General features: G+C 48.3%; 1 protein-coding gene and 1 long non-coding RNA gene across 15 annotated transcripts in view; one reads left to right on the top strand and one right to left on the bottom strand.

Moving 5' to 3' along the window:
• DIP2A (disco interacting protein 2 homolog A) overlaps nt 1-4,722 on the bottom strand; it is a 114,092-nt gene extending 109,370 nt beyond the window's left edge. For 5 of the 13 annotated variants that reach the window (XM_063640411.1, XM_063640412.1, XM_055280043.2 and 2 more), the window contains exon 1: nt 4,388-4,718. In XM_063640411.1, coding sequence (XP_063496481.1) covers nt 4,388-4,478 — 91 coding nt within the window. In that variant the 5' untranslated portion in view covers nt 4,479-4,718. Of the gene's footprint in view, nt 1-4,387 lie in introns of all 13 variants that reach the window. The other 8 variants (XM_063640414.1, XM_063640413.1, XM_055280041.2 and 5 more) reach the window with 3 other exon arrangements.
• Nucleotides 4,723-4,888: 166 nt separating this feature from the next.
• LOC134736810 (uncharacterized) lies at nt 4,889-15,124 on the top strand. Of its 2 annotated transcripts, none has more exons than XR_010121149.1 (2): nt 4,889-5,279; nt 5,599-15,124. It is a non-coding gene; the product is annotated as an uncharacterized lncRNA (long non-coding RNA). The 2 variants fall into 2 exon arrangements; XR_010121148.1 differs by having other exon boundaries at nt 4,896-5,355.
• Nucleotides 15,125-17,263: the final 2,139 nt, after the last annotated feature.

The following is a 17,263-nucleotide window of genomic DNA, read 5'->3' on the forward strand; positions in this document are numbered from 1 at the left end:
AAAAAGACTAAAGTTAAAGCTATGGAATAGACCTATTAACCAGAATAAAGTAATTGGAATGGGATAAAGGTAGCCTATTGTGTAGGAATTTCCTCTCTAACCCACTGCAGCCCATTAAAACAAAGAACAAAATACCACTGTCCGTGTTTTTAAAGCAGTTCAGCAGCAATAGCTCCAAGACATGTACAGCACTGGTGTGCCAAAATCAGCTGTGAGGTGTGTCCAAGGTAATTTGTTACAGTAACAGGCAAAGCACAAAGGTTTGGGAATTAATCCTTTTTTAAATATCAAGGTTATACCTCTAATGATCTCACTTTCATCAATGAACATCCTGATAGGTTTTCAGGAACCACATGTATCAATTCTTCTGTATGTGCTCATGATCGGGGGGCAGGGGGTCTAAGAAGAGTAAGGTTCCATGTACTTCTACTCTTCATCTTCATCTTAATCTGAAGCAGACTCCTAAGTCAAGAGGGCAAAACAGCCAGAAAAGTTAAGGAGCAAGAACACAACTATGCCTTATTTCCCTCTTGGGAATCTGTAACAGAAATTCGGCAAACCTGCCCTATGGAAAGAAATCATAGCATTCTACCAGAACTTTCCCTCAGGGCCAACGCCAATCACTATGGTTGATGATGAGAATGCAGTGAGGATGTTGGAGAATAAGGCCAGGTGTGAGGTATGAAGAAAGGCAGAGGGTACTTTCAACAGGCTGAGGGGAAGGCATGCAGGATTTTCTAGATTATTCAGGTATCACTCATTACCAGTTTCTGTTGAAGACAGCATCTTTGTCACTGTTAAGCTTCTTCTTCCTTCCAACCTACCAAGCACAGTGACAACTCTAAGTTTTAGGCAATTTCTCACTCAGATAAATGTGAATGCTATAAAAAAATTACACTATTTTGACAATATATAAAAATTGTAACAATGAAATACTAACGTTGGTTATTTTAGGACTATAACTCATTACTAATATCTCCCTTTAATTATATAAATAAAACACCTTACCAGTTTCAAAGCATTTTCACACACACTATCTGACTGAATCTTGACAATAAACCTGGAATGTCAATAAAGCTGGTATCCACCCCCTTTTACAGGTAACTAAACCCAAGTTTAGAGACATTATAATTCATTGGAGATTCACAGACACTTTGCAAGATGCCCGCCACTCTGTGAAGATGCCAAAAATCTGCCTAAAACAAAGTCCTTATCAGTAAGCATCTCCAAATCCAACAGGGAGACCCCATGTCAACAACAACCACAACATAAACTACAGAAGCCAGCATTAACCTGTGGAAGCACCCTGGAAGCAGGTCCACGTGTGACTGTGCCTAAGTAATCACTGACCTATTTTGGCCAAAAGAAAAGTGTCAGGCCAGTCTAGGAACAGGGAAAGAAGCCAAGAAGCCAGAGCTTCCACCTCCTTGGCTGCCACTCTACTACTCTGTTCTCTGCTGTCTTTTCCCTTTAACACTTTTTTTTTGAGACAAGGTCTCACTCTGTCTCCCAGGCTGGAATGCAGTGACACCATAAAGGCTCACAACCTCATCAGGTGATCCTCCCACCTAGGCCCCACAAGTAGCTGGGACTACAAGCACACACCACCATGCCCAGCCAATTTTTTTTTTTTTTGGAAGAGGCAGAGTCTCCCTATGTTGCCTAGGCTGGTCTCAAACTCCCGGGCTCAAGTGATCCTCCTGCCTGGGCCTCCCAAAATGCAAACATAACAGGCCTGAGCCACCATTTCTGGGCTTAATACTTTTTTTGTTCACCCCCTTTCTCAGCTGAAGCTATTTTTCCAGGTTCCTCTCCATGTTACATAATCTTATACCTTTACTTACCTATACATCCCCTACATATCTCTAAGATGACAATAGCATAAATGGATCCAACAGATAGGAAACATTTCTTTCATTTAAGTACTTGTGTTCTGTCGCACAAATTATAAAGTTCTTTGAGGAAAAGATTCAATTGTCAATGCCTAGCAAGCACCCAAACACAACTACAAAACAACAAAAAATTGAGGGAATAATGAATACGTTGGAGCAGAAATTAGGAGCAATATGCAAAAATATGTTTGAAACGTATAGAATCTAAACTGCGTATATGTGATTTTCCCTAAAGAGCCTTAACAAATGCAGTACAGTAGATCCTGTCAAACCCATTCCTAATATAAGTTTGTCAGACCACCTAAGAGCATCTAACCACCAAGAATTCTCAAATCCATCCATTTCTTTCTTTCTTTTTTTTTTTTTTTTTTGTTGTGAGAGAGACAGGGTCTCACTCTATTGCCCAGGCTGCAGTGTTCCCGTGCTCAAGTGATCCTCCTGCCTCAGCCTCCCGAGTAGCTGGGACTACAGATGCACACCACCATGCCCAGCTAATTTTTTTTAATACTGTAGAGACAGTCTTGCTATGTTGCCCAAGCTGTTCTGAACTCCTGTCTCGAAGCCAACGTGGCCTCCCAAAGTGTTGGGATTACAAGCATGAGCCAGTGTGTACTCAGCCTGTACTTCCATTTTCAAAAATGTGCCACAAACCAGGCACGGTGGCTCATGCCTGTAATCCCAGCACTTTGGGAGGCCAAGGCAGGCGGATCACCTGAGGTCAGGAGTTCGAGACCAGCCTGGTCAACATGGTGATACCGTGCCTCTACTAAAAATACAAAAATTAGCTGGGCGTGGTGGCAAGTGCCTGTAATCCCAGCTACTCGGGAGGCTGAGGCAGAAGAATCATGTGCACCTGGGAGGCAGAGCTTGCAGTGAGCCGAGATCACGCCATTGCACTCCAGACTGGGCGACAGAGCAAGACTCCGTCTCCAAAAAAAAAAAAAAAAAAAGTACCACATATCACAACATTGTTAAAAATCTGAATGCTGAATTCAAAATAGTTGCAAGTACATGTTGTATTATATGTAAAACAAGATCACAACAGCATCTACCTCCGTAAGGTTGGTAAGGATTAAATGACTTACTATATGCTAGTGCATATTAATTAGATGTTTTGAGAAATAACCACTCCAGACCCAGCAAAATGTTATCAATCTGAAACTTAAATTAGGGATAATAAGATTATTAAAAAATGGATTCTAAAAGCTGAAAATGCATTCAGATCTCAAAAACAGAGTAAGAATCAATTACATGTTTTTCTTCAAGGATTGCAAGTCCTTTCTGACACTGGAGAAGAACTTAACTCTTTCCCAATGACAGCCGAAAGGAATATCAGGACACAGGCCTTGAAAGGGATAACATCCAAATGTGAAATGCCACCCCACCACCTCTGAAGCCAGATTACTCCAGTCTATTTTTACCAACCAACCATTTATAGGACTTTTTTTTTTACTTTAAAAAATTCCATGAGGGGGCTAACAACTCCTAAGTGTTATGTGCTTTGCATATATTAAGGTATTTTAGCCTCATAACAATCCAAAATGGAAAGTGCTGGTATAACCCCACTTTATAGATAATAAAATGAGGCACAGGGTGCAGCTCCTAGAATATCAGGCGCGCAGCAAGGGCTCCCAGCTCCAAGGGAAGTAGCTGCCTGCGGACAACGGGCGCAGTCATCCCGGTGAAGCCCAGACCAAGCCCAGACCTACAGCCTTGAGAAAGGCGGGGCTCACAGCGTGGGGCAAAAGTGGTCATTCCTTTCAAGATTTTCACACCTGTGCAAACGACCCAGTCAAAGCCAGTCCTTGGGGTCGGATCCCATTGGGGGAGCAGCTGGGGATAGGGAAAGGTCTCCAGAAGTTTGGCAGGGGTCCCGACGTGGGGGTCCAGGCGAGGGTCTCGGGTGCAGGGCCATATTGGGGTCCTGGGGTGAGGAGTAAGGGTCCCAGGTGTGAAGGGCCTGGGGGGAGGAGTCCTTGTATGGGGGAGGGGTCCTTGTATGTGAGGCGGGGAGTAGTCCCTGGTTTGAGGGGCCGCGCGGGCGTCCCGAGGCTGAGGGTCGGGAGTCCGGAAGGGCAGCGCGGGGCTCCCAGGGTGAAGGGCGGGGTCCCCGGGGTGAGGGGCCGCGCGGGGTTCCGGGGGTGAGGGGCAGGAGGTCCCGGGAGTGAGGGGCAGGGTCCTGGGCGTGAGGAGCTGCGCTGGGGTCCCGGGGGTGAGGGGCGGGAGTTCCCGGGGGTAAGGGGCCGGGGTCTCGGGGTGAGGGGCCGTGCTGGGCTCCCAGGTGAGGAACGGTGTCTCCGGGGCGAGGGGCAGGGTCCCGGGGTAGAGGAACCCGGGTCCCCTTGAGGGGCAGAGGTCCCAGGGGCGAGAGGCCGCGTGGGGGTCCCGGGGGTGAAGGGCGGGGGTCCTGGAGTGAGGGGCCGCGCGGGGGTCCCGGAGTGAGGGGCTGCGCGGGGGACCCGGGTGAGGGCGGGTCGCGGGGGTTGAGGGCTCACCTTCCGACAGCTCCAGCTCCAGCTCAGCCAGGCTCTCCCGCACCTCGGCAGGCAGCGGCGCCGCCTCCAGCGGGCACCCGCGGTCAGCCATGGCCAGGCCGGCTAGCGTCCGGGCAGAGGCTAGCGTCCGGGGCGGCGGCAGCGCAAACCTCGGCTACGTAGCTCCCCTCAGGCCAACAACCTACATCCGCCAGGCGAGGAGCGGGAGGCGGCGGGGCAGGGGCGCGGCCAGGGCGGCAACGCACCCGCGCGGGCACGAGCGCGGATGGCCCCTCCGCGCCGCCGCCGCCCCGCGCGCTCCTGAGAGCCCGCCTGGCCCTACACGGGAGCGCGTGCGCGGCGGGAAGGGCGGGTAGCGAGCGCGCGTGCGCAGTGGGTCTCGGGCCTGGGCTGCCCTCCCGGCCCCGCCCAGCAACACCAGAGCCTCGCTTCCATTGGCCCCGAAGACGCGTCGATGCCGCTCCGGGCACCCATTGGGAGAGGCGGGAGAGCGCCGCTCCCGACAAGCTCTGCGCTGGGCCGGCTTGAGGGTGGCGGTCCTGAGGCGGGCAGGCTGCTGAGTTGCGGCCCGAGGCGCCTACGTGGGGATGACCAGCCCGTGGGCGTTGGCGCTGACTCCTAGGCGCCGCTGGTGGCCCCGCGCGCGGCCCTCCCTCCCGTCCTGCCCCTCTCGGGGCTCCTCCTTGGTCCCCGCGCCATGGCGTGTCCGCGTTGACCGCTGTCTTCGCTTTCGAGCTGTGCTGATCGCGAACGCTTGCTGCGCAGTCCGTGGTGGCGTCGAGGCACCTTTCTCGTGCCTTTACGTGTGTTCACTCCTTTGCTTTAAAAAATAGCCCTAGAAGTACACATCGTCGGCCCCGAAGGAGCCCCAGCAGCCATGTCGGACCGCGAGGTGACCTTGGAGGGCGGGAGGACGGACGAGGGGCCTGGTGGAGCTGGACTGAGAGGGCCCCGCCGGCGTCCTGAAGGTCCTGCTCCCCGAATGTATGGGGGTGTGTCTGACGGTGCGAGGGTGGCTGTGGCGGGGCCTGAGCAGCGTGTCCGTGCCCTGAGGCCGCCCGCCTGTTACTGAGTTAGGCAGGAGTGCCCGAGTCTGGCGAACTTCAGCAGTTCTTGTTCCGGAGCTCCACACGAGGTTGGCCAAAGCTTTGCGGGACTTACATACCCTTCTTCCTCCGTCCAGTCCTGCTTCTTTCCCCTTCCTTTCACAGGTGTTGATACCATGTCAACATTCTCGTACCCCAAACTCAGTCGCAGCATCTGCTTCTGGAGAAACCATTCTGCAGCATTAAACCTGGTGGGAAGATGGGATTCGAGGCTGCATCACTCACCAGTGGTGAAGTAGGAGGGTGAACTAGTGAAATGGAATCCACGAGTGGGTGAAGTATCAGACATTTCACATATGGTGGACGGAGTAGATTAAAGGAAGGAAAAGGGGATTGGATAGCTATTGCTCAGTGCCGCCAAGTCTCTTAAGAATAGTGGTCAGCTGAAGGCAAGCAACAAACAGTTGTAAGCCAGTGAGTCTGTCCCGTTGCATATAGAGAAGCTCCATTTACTGCAGCAGGTCAAAGACAAGAACCAGGCCCAGGAATTAACATCCCTGTTTGACTGAACTCCAAAAATAGCAAAACACCCAAACAAGGCAATACTCTTCCACTAAGTTTGGATCCCTGCTAAGAAAAGATGAGGCCGGGCACAGTGGCTCACACCTGTAATCCCAGCACTTTGGGAGGCCGAGGAGGGAAGATTGTTTGAGTCCAGGAGTTCAAGACCAGCTTGGGCAACATGACAAAACCCCATCTCTACTGAAAACACAAAAAATTAGCCGGGCATGGTGGCCACGGCTGTGGTCCCAGCTACTTGGGAGGCCAAGGTGAGTGGATCACCTGAGTCCTGGAACTCAGGGCTGTAGTGGGCTGTGACTGCACCACTGCACTCCAGCCTGGGCAACAGGAGTGAGACCCTGTCTTTAAAAAAAAAAAAAGCCCGTCATACATGGGTTGGAGATAACTTGGGTAGATGCCTTCAAAGGTTTTGACTCCCCAAACTGCCTTAAACCTTTTTTTTTGTAGACAGTGTCTCACTCTATTGCCCAGGCTGGAGTGCAGTTGCTGGATCATGGCCCACTGTAGCCTCAACTTCCTGGGCTCAAACGATCCTACCACCTTAGCCTCCTAAGTAACTGGGACTACAGGCATGTGTCACCGTGCCCACATAACATTTTTTATTATTTGTAGAGGCAAGGTCTTGCTATGTTGCCCCGGCTTGTCTCAAACTCCTAGGCTCCAGTGAGCCATCACACCTGGCCTGCCTTGAACCTGAAGCCTGTCGGGGTGGCTCACCTCTCCTACTAACCTGGCACTACTCCTCCTCCCTCCCCCCACTTACTGCACAGTAGATATATAATTGTGGTTGTTTCTTTTGCATTATTCAGCTGGAAACAATGAGATAGAAAAGAGAATATAGCTCCCTCCCCCTCAAAAGAACTGTGTTATTAGTTTGCTGGAGCTTCAGTAACAAACTGGGCAGACATTTATTGTCTCCGAGTTCTGGAGGCTAGAAGTCTTGAGATCAAAGTGTTCACAGGGTTGATTCCTTCTGGGGCTGGGAGGGAGAATCTGTCTCATGCCTCTCTCCCAGATTCTGGTGGTTTGCTGGCAGTCTTTGGTTCCTTGGCTTATAGAGGCATTGTCCCAGTCCTGCCTTTATATTCACATGGTGATCTTGTTGTGTGTGTCTCTCCAGACGAAGGCATAAATAACACATCATTGACAAAGGTCATTAGACATGGGCTTCTTTTTAGAAGGACACCAGTCATACTGATTAGGGCCCATTCTAATGAGCGCATCTTAACTTGTCTACAAAGACCCATTTCCAAATAATGTCACGTTCATATTTACCAGGGATTAGGGCTTCAGCATCTTTTGAGGGGGACACACTTTAGCCCATAACAAGCTGTACCACCCAGCCAACATGTACTGACAGGAGCTGGGAAAGTTTGGGGCTGGATTATGAGGGTGCTTGATGAAGGGAGCTGGAATGTAAACTTGCATAGATGTGTTTATTGAAATACGCGATTTAGCACCTTGGCAAAGACTGGCTGCAGACTTCCTGCAAGGATGGCTCCTAGAATGGTGGTATAGCTACTGCTACCTAACAAATTACTCCACACTTAGTGGCTTAAAACAAGAATCATTTATTATCTCTAGGTTACTGTGGGTCAGACATAGTGGGGATTGGTTATCTCTATTCCACAGTGTCAGGCCTCAGCTGGAGCAGTTCAGAGGCTAGAGGTTGGAATGAGTGAAGGTTCATCTGCTCGAATGTCTTGACAGCTGATACTGGAAATTGGCTGCAGCCCAGATTGGGGATGTCAGCCAGCACACCCTTACATGGCCAGTCCCTGTGGCCGAGGCTTCCTCACAATATGATGGCTGGATTCCAAGGGCAATCTAAAGACAAAGGACAAAAGAAAACTGTATCCTTTTTGTGAACCAGCCTCAGAAGTTGCATACCATCACTTCGGCTACTTCCTCTTTGGAAGAAATGAGTCACTAAATCACCCATATTCAAAGGGAGAGGAATTAGGCTTCATCTTCTAAAGGGAAGAATATCAAAAAATTTGCCAGTATATTTTTAAAATACCACACTTGGAAAAAGCCATGGGCCATGGTAAGCAAAACTGAAATGGCAAAATTGCTATGGCAGACAGTGGTGGAAGGGAGTAAAAGGTTCAGGGGTGTGGGCATGCTGAAATTTATATGCTCCGTGCATCTAGAAGACATTCGAGATGATCATATTCCACATGAAGGTGTAAATAACATATCATTTATAAAGATCATTAGACATAGGATGATGAAAGGGGCACTGATGTCACTAAAATATTCAGTGATGGCTCATCTCTGTAGGCAAGAATGACAATAGAAAGGCTGTTCCAGAACTTGGCTGGGTGATAGCACTGAGGATGATGGGATCCTAAGACAAAAGAGGCCATTCTGGGACATAATGGGGACCAAAGAAAAAAACCCAAGAAGCCAAAGGCAACACAGCTGACAGAAGTCAGAGGATTGCAATTATAGTACCAGCAGGGTCTGAGTGGCAGCCAAGGGGGCCTCACCTGTATGGTTATAGAACTGGTTAATAAACATGGCATCCCTGGAGGCAAAATAGATGGGCAGCTAAGAAGGGTACTACTCAGCTGGCAAAAAAAAAAAAAAATCCTTCCAGGCACGGTGGCCTGTGCCTGTAATCTCAGCATTTTGGGAAGCTGAGGTGGGAGGATCACTTGAGCTCAGGAGTTCAAGGTTACAGTGAGCTGTGGTTGCACCACTGCACTCCAGCCTGGGCAACGCAGCAAGACTGTCTCAATTGAAAAAAATAAAGATGCTTGTCCCAGTTTTAAAAAATCAGGATTCCATGCCCAGTTTCTGGAACTGAGCCAGTTTTCAGAAATGGAAACATTACTTGAGAGGTGGCCAAACACCAAGAAGAAGGACCTATAACAGTACAAGTACACACAGAAATGAATCCCCAGGTACTTTTCCAAAGGCTCTGACAGCAATTTCTTTTGATAACTACATCCTGGAGAAAAGTGATTAGCCGAACATTTGGAAGACTTGTGGACACACGGTCTAAATGACGTCCAGATGCCTAGAGTATTATCCCCTTCTGTTAGAGTGGCTGCATGTGGTGGCCAGGTAATTGATGGAGTTCTGCTAAAGGTCCAGTTTACAGTGGACCCATAGACCTAGTGGACTGATCTAGTGATATTTTCTTAGCCTTCGAGTGAATAATTGGCATTGACAAACTTGGCAGTTAATGCTCATTCCAGGTCCCTGACCTATAGAGTTAGATAACAAAATGGAAAAAGCCAAACAGAAACCTGAAACTGCCCCATCCCCTACCAAGATTATAAAACAATTGTCCCAGAGTGGGAATGGCAGAGATAAGTGCCACTTTTAAGGATCCAAGTGATGTAAAGTGGTGGTTACCAACATTTTTGTTTAATTTACCAGCATGACCCCTGCAGAAGTCACAAGGATCCTGGAGAATGACAGCCTACTCTATTTGCTGTCAACAAGTAGTTGTTTTGGGTACTCTGTTGCAAACTCATCTAGGGAGTATCCCTGGCCAGGCGCAGTGGCTCATGCCTGTAATCCCAGCACTTTGGGAGGACAAGGTGGGCGGGACACAAGGTCAGGAGTTCAGCCTGGCCAACATAGTGAAACCCTGTCTCTACTAAAAATATGAAACATTAGCCGGGTGTGGTGGTGTGTGCCTGTAATCCCAGCTACTCGGGAGGCTGAGGCAGGAGAATCCCATGAACCTGGGAGGTGGAGGTTGCAGTGAGCCGAGATCATGCCATTGCACTCCAGCCCAGGTGACAGTGTGAGACCCTATCTCAAAAAAAAAAAAAAAAAAAGTATCCCTAATAGCCTCTCTGCCAGATATGGTAGATAGTTGTTGACTAGGTGGATTTGTTCTTTACCTGTCAGGGATCAAAAACATTTTGCATTTGCGTGGAATTAAAATACAGTTTTGCCTGAAGGTTATATTCTCTTGCTCTCTGTCATAATCCAAAGAGATCTGGACCACCTAGACATCCTGTAGAATATTACATTGTTCCTTTACATCAGTGACATGTTGATCAGCCAGATGAGAAGTGCAGAAGGTCCTGGAGACAGCTGCTCCAGAGAGTGGCATATAAACCCTAAAGGAATCTAGGAGCCTGCTACATCCTAACATTTTTAGGGCTCCAGTGGTCAGGGGTGCTCTAGGGCATCCCTTCCAAAAGCGAATGAATTATTGCTTCTTGCACCTCCTGCCATTAAGAAAGCAAGACACTTGTTGGTTCTTGAGCTAGTTCTTGCCTCAGGTTCTGGAGGCAGCATATCCCACACCTGTGAATATTGCTCTGGTCCAGATACTAGTGGAGTTGGGAGATTGCCAGTTTTGGAAAGAGCCCAGAACTGGAAAAGTCTGTACAGTAGATCCGGGTTGTGATGAAGTAATGCTATTGCCTGGGCCATATAGTCTAACAGGTATGTTTTTGGTGTTATTAATGGTGCAGAATGATGTAATGTAGAGATTCTGTCATGCCACCTGGAGCAGAGAATTGTATGCATTTGGGGGGGGTGTGTGTGTGTAGATCTATCTTCTGGTGTTCTGCTTGTCTCTGATAGAGATGGAACACCTGACCATAAGCCACCAGATGACCATGCAGCCAGAACTGCCTGTTAATGTGTTAAACTACCAAGTTATAACATCAGTTGGGACCGGCAACAGTCCCTCATAATATGGAAGTAGTATATTCAAGATTGAGCATGAGAGGCCGGGCACGGTGGCTCATGCTTGTAATCCCAGCACTTTGGGAGGCCGAGGTGGGTGGATCACGAGGTCAGGAGATCGAGACCAGGTGAAACCCCGTCTCTACTAAAAATACAAAAAAATTAGCCGGGCGTGGTGGCGGGCGCCTGTAGTCCCAGCTACTCGGAGAGGCTGAGGCAGGAGAATGGCGTGAACCCGGGAGGCGGAGCTTGCAGTGAGCCGAGATTGCGCCACTGCACTCCAGCCTGGGCGACAGAGCGAGACTCCGTCTCAAAAAAAAAAAAAAAGAAAAGATTGAGCATGAGAATGTACAGAGGTTACCAAATGAGCTGCAGAGCACAGATGGCACATGACTTCCAGAGCTGTTGGATCAGCCACAATGTCATTTCACACCTGTGACCATGTGAGGGGGCCCTTATAAGCAGTTGACAGGAGTAAAAATTGTGAGCATGGTGTATAAATGGGTTGGCTCAGTATGAGTTCAAAATGAAAATAGCAGCTACATTACAGCCTCCTCAGGGGTGACCTTGAAAAATGGTGATAAGGGCATATCCTCTCGATAGGCAGAATTTCAGGCAGAGCTCCTGGTCATCCACTTTTTTGTGGAAGAAGTAGCCCGAGGTGAGAATATACATGGAGCCATGGGCAGTGCTAGAGGGCCTGGGTAACTGGTTAAGGGCCTGGAAGGAAAACAATTGAAAGTTGGAGATAAGGAGGTGTGTGGTAGATTTATGTGGTCAGATAAATTGGAATAGGCACGAAGTACGATGTTCTTTGTATACAATGTTAATGCCTACGAGAGAGCATCCATGAAAGAAGTATCTTTTATTGGCTACTGTACTACTGGCATGATGGGCACATGGACAAGGTAGCCAAGGTGATGGAGTTGGAGGCTGTTCATGGGCCTAACAGCATGGGTTCTCTAACCAAAGCCGATCTACCCAGCTTTGGTTAATATCTAGCTGCCCCTGAATATCTAACCTGCCAGCAAAAGAGACCAATGTTAAACTCCCATTGTGGGTCACTTCGTCAAGGAGCACAAACATCCAGGTTTACAGAGGTCTTTAGACATAGTCCCTATTTTATAAGGAGAGTTTACTGTATTGGAACTCTCCCGTCCTGGAAGGGCTGGTGGTTCACTTTTCATAAGAATAGTCTCATATTCCAGATACGAGGCTTGTCTTTTCCTACTCACAAGTGTCAGCCAGAAAGGCTTAAGGAGTGCTTGTTTCACTGACATAACCACATAACATTTCAAACGAGATTCACTTTATAGCCAAGGAAGTGTAGTGTCCATGGGCCCTCCTGCCTGGCAGAGCACTGGGACAACATGCTAAAGGCACAGCCTCCCAAAGGCGTGAGCCACTGAGCCCAGCACTGAAGACTTCCTTGAAACCGTTCTTTGCAATCTTTCTGTTATTGACCAGCTGGACAGTCCGTAACTGCACAGGAATGCTTGCAGATCAGTAAATTCAGACACCTTCCTTTCCACATAAGATGGACCACCAGCTGTACCCTCCCAAGTTTTGCCAACTGGAAATCTTCAAAAATCCAACCCTAAACTAGGTTGTAGTGTAGCAACTATCTTTTTGTTTGTTTTTTGAGATGGAGTCTCACTCTGTCTTCCAGGCTGGAGTGCAGTGGCGTGATCTCAGCTCGCTACAACCTCTGCCTCCCGTGTTCAAGTGATTCCCCTGCCTCCACCTCCTGAGTAGCTAGGACTACAGGCGCCCACCACCACACCCGGCTAATTTTTTGTCTTTTAGTAGAGATAGGATTTCACCATGGTGGCCAGGATAGTCTCAATCTCCTGACCTCATGATCTGCCTGCCTTAGCCTCCCAAAGTGCTGGGATTACAGGTGTGAGTCACTAGTGTAGCAACTATTTATGGTTCATGCTGCCATACTGTATGGATCCATTGGTAAAACATACCTGTATTTTTTCGTCTTTTGTCAACTGGTCTTAGGGAGCGTCCTGTGAAACCACAGATGTAGACTGAGGGGGTGTGAAGTAGAAAAGGCGGCAGCATGCGTTTGGTCACTCACTTGGGTCACATACTTATGCCTTCTGAATCTGTTCAGGCATAGTTTTGTGTATACTGTTTCCAGTTTCAATGAAATGCTGTTGTTTATGTCCAGTTTAATGATTTGTTGTATAGGCTATCTGCTGTGGTATGCCTCATGCTTCTGTGGGCTGTATCGGGATCAGAGTCTTGGAGGTCTGCAAGTGAGGTGGTATTGTTGGGTTTTGAGAATCAGCATCTCTGTGAGGCACTGTATTTGTTCTCACACTGCTATAAGGAAATGCCTGAGGCCAGGTGTGGTGGCTCAGGCCTGTAATCCCAGCACTTTGGGAGGCCAAAGCTGGTGGATCACCTGAGGTCAGGAGTTCAAGACCAGCCTGACCAATATGGTGAAACTCTGTCTCTACTAAAAATACAAAAATTAGTTGGGCGTGGTGGCATGCACCTGTAGTCTCAGCTACTTAGGAGGCTGAGACAGGATAATTGGTTGAACCCGGGAGGTGGAGGTGGCAGTGAGCCAAGATTGTGCCATTTAAGCCTGGTGACAGAGCAAGACTCCATCTCAAAAAAAAATGCCTGAGACTGGATAATGTATAAAGAAAAGTATATTTGTCTCACGGTTCTGCAGGCTGTACAGTAAGCATAGTGGCTTTTCCTTTGGGGAGGCCTCAGGAAGCTTCCAATCATGGCAGAAGACAAAGTGGGGGAGCAAGGCACTTCACATGGCTGGATTAGGAGGCAGAGAGAGGATGGAGGTGCCACACACTTGAACAGCCAGATCTCGCGAGAACTCATTCACTGTCTGAGAACAGCACCCAGGTGTTAAACCATTCATGAGAAACTGTCCCCATGATCCAATAACCTCCCACCAGGTCCCACCTCCAACATTAGGGATTAGAATTCAACATGAGATTGGGCAGAGACACAGATCCAAACCATATCAGGCATCCATCCCAGGTGCAGTCATTAAAAGTTTTCTATTCAGGCTTTTGAGGTGATTGTGGTGGGGCCCCTTCAGGGTGGGGGCTGGACAACAGAGGACCCAACATGATTGGAGGGTTAGGATTTTCAGCCCCACCCTCAAACCTCTGGAGAGGGGAGGGGGTTGGAGTTTAAGTTCAATCGTGATCAATAATCCAATCCATCATGACTATGTAATGAGGCCTTGATAAAAACTCTTAGCCAATGAGGCTTAGGGAGATTCTGGGTTGTGCTGTGTTGTGGGAAGTCAGGGACCCCAAACCGAGGGACCGGCTGGAGCTGTGGCAGAGAGACATAAATTGCGAAGATTTCATGGACATTTATCACTTCCCTAATAATACTCTTATAACGTCTTACGCCTGTCTAATCTCTTAATCCTGTTATCTTTGTAAGCTGAGGATGTATGTCACCTCAGGTCCACTGTGATGATTGCGTTAACTGTACAAATTGATTGTAAAACGTGCATTTGATGAGATCAGGAGATTGAGACCATCCTGGCTAACACAGTGAAACCCCGTCTCTACTAAAAATACAAAAAATCAGCTGGGCGTGGTGGCAGGTGCTTGTAGTCCCAGCTACTTGGGAGGCTGAGGCAGGAGAATGGCCTGAACCCGGGAGGCGGAGCTTGCAGTGAGCTGAGATGGCACCACTGCCCTCCAGCCTGGGTGACAGAGCGAGACTCCATCTCAAAAAAACAAAAAAAAACGTGTGTTTGAACAATATGAAATCAGTGCACCTTGAAAATGAACAGAATAACAGCGATTTTTATGGAACGAGGGAAGACAGCCATAAGGTCTGACTGCCTGCAGGGTCGGGCAAAAAGAGCCATATTTTTCTTCCTGCAGAGAGCCTATAAACGGACGTGCAAGTAGGAGAGATATCGCTAAATTCTTTTCCTAACATGGAATATTAAGACCCTAGGAAAAGAATTGCATTCCTTGGGGGAGGTCTAGAAATGGCTGCTGTGGGAGTGTCTGTCTTACGCAGTTGAGATAAAGACTGAAATACGCCCTGGTCTCCTGCAGTACCCTCAGGCTTATTAGGGTGGGGAAAAAACCACTCCCTGGTAAATTTGAGGTCAGACGGTTCTCTGCTCTTGAACCCCGTTTTCTGTCGTTTAAGATGTTTATCAAGACAATACATGCACAGCTGAACATAGACCCTTATCAGGAGTTTTTGATTTTGCTCTTTGCCTTGTGATCTTTATTGGCCTCAGAAGCATGTGATCTTTGTTCTCCCTTTTGCCCTTTGAAGTATGTGATCTTTGTGACCTACTCCCTGTTTGTACATCCCCTCCCCTTTTAAAGTCCTTAATAAAAACCTGCTGGTTTTGCGGCTCAGCTGGGCATCACGGTCCTACCACTATGTGATGTCACCCCTGGCGGCCCAGCTGTAAAATTCCTCTTTGTTCTCTTTCTCTTTATTTCTCAGACCGGCCGACACTTAAGGAAAATAGAACCTACGTTGAAATATTGGGGATGGGTCCCCCCGATAGTGCTGGGAGGGCAGCATGCCTGCAGTGGACACAGCAGCTCTGGGCCCCATACCTGTCCTGCTCACCTCTTCCATTTGGCTGTTCCTTTGTTGTACCCTGTATAATAAACTGATAATCCCAAGAATAGTACTTTGCATCATTCTAGTAAATTATTAAACCTACGGGAGTGGGGCTGAAAACCCCACAAACTTATAAATTGGCTGGGCAGAATTGGGGGTAGCCTGGGAACACCACTTGTGGCTGATGTCTGACATGGAGACTGAGTCCTTAGCTTTTAGGGTCTGTGCTGACTCCAGGTAGTATCAGAATTGAAGAACTTTAGGCTGGGTACTGTGGCTCACACCTGTAATCCCAGCACTTTGGGAGGCCAAGATAGGATCACTTGAGCCCAGGAATTCCAGACCAGTCTGGGCAACAGGGAGACCCCCATCTCTACAAAAATAATTAAAAATTGAAGGACTTTGTCCTTAACTTGTGGGAACTGTGTCCATTCTGACTCTAGGTAGTGTTAGAATGGAACTGTGGGACAGGTAGCTCCTGTTAGAGAATGGTGTCGGAAAAGGAGACAAGCCTCCAGCAGGTCAGGGAGGCGGCAGCAGGCAGCATGAACAGGGAGCTCAGGCTCCCATGCAGTTCTCCAGCTCTGCTGTCCCCCTGCATCTATCCATTCCTATTCTGCATATTAATTTGCTTTTCCTGCCCAACACTCATTTGCAGACTTCCCAAATTCCTAATTCATCGCTTCTACCCAGAAAACTCTTCTTCTGACAGCAAGTGTGGCTCTAAGCATGTGGTTGTACGATGCCCTCATCTTACCCCAAACTCCTATCAGTCAGAAGTAGCTTGCTTAGTGGATGGTGGAAAGGCCTCCCGAAGGCTCAATTATGATGCCAGATTGGAGACAATGCCCCGTCAATATGGAGTGCTATAATACAGGATGTGGTATAGGCTTTAACTGAACAATACCTAGTGCTACTTCTCCCACAGCTAGCATATGCTGGCTTGGAAACCTAAGGGCTGCAGATAGGAATGGCCCCTCTTACTGTTATGCCAAGTAACCCCAGAAGGAATTTTTGCTTCTCATCTTGTAACTTTGAACTCCACTGTTCCAAGGGAGGACTGCTTCTACCAGATACGACAATGGTGGTATTTTGAACTTTGAACTAGCAGTTGAGACTGCTGCCTGAGCCAACACCCAGGGATGGGGTTACTGCACTAACTGGTGCTATTGATCCCAATTTTTGAGGGAAACTGGGTGGCTCATACACAATGAAAACAGGAACATCTTTACCTGCAATCTAGTGTCTTCACTGGCACCTTTTGGTACTGAGGACTTTTGGCTCAGTGCAACCTCCGCCTCCTGGGTTCAAGTGATTCTCCTGCCTCAGTCTCCCGAGTAGCTGGATTACAGGAGCCTGTCACCACACCTGGATAATTTTTGTATTTTTAGTAGAGACTGGGTTTTGCCATGTTGGTTAGGCTGGTCTCAAACTCCTGACCTTGTGATCTGGCCACCTCGACCTCCCAAAGCGCTGGGATTACAGGTGTGAGCCACCACGCCCGGCTGACAGCTTCTTGGCTTCTTTAAGCTAGAACAGGCTCCTCACATTCACGTCCCATTGTCTCTGATGAAATGAGGGCAGTTAACTGTAGAATAGCCTATGTTCGTCTTTTTCCTCATGGTTTCTTTTATTTCTCCTTCAATAAACTAGAAGGGCTGGATGCAGTGTCTTGAGCCTGTATTCCCAGCACTTTGGGAGGCCAAGGCAGGAGGATCACTTGAAGCTAGGGGTTCAAGACCAGTGTGGGCAACAGAGTGAGACTCCGTCTCTACTTAAAAAAAAAAAAAAAAAAAAAAAAACTAGCTGAATGTGGCAGCGCACGCCTGTACTCCCAGCTACTCAGGAGGCAGAGACAGTAGGATTGCTTGAGCCAGGAGCTTGAAACCAGGCTGGGAAACAAAGTGAAACCTTGTCTCTAAAAGAAATACAAAAATTAATTAGTGCCAGGCATGGTGGTACGCACCTGTAGTCCCAACTACTCGGG

Source organism: Symphalangus syndactylus, chromosome 5, assembly GCF_028878055.3.
Source record: "Symphalangus syndactylus isolate Jambi chromosome 5, NHGRI_mSymSyn1-v2.1_pri, whole genome shotgun sequence".
In the NCBI taxonomy this organism is placed as follows: Eukaryota; Metazoa; Chordata; class Mammalia; order Primates; family Hylobatidae; genus Symphalangus; species Symphalangus syndactylus.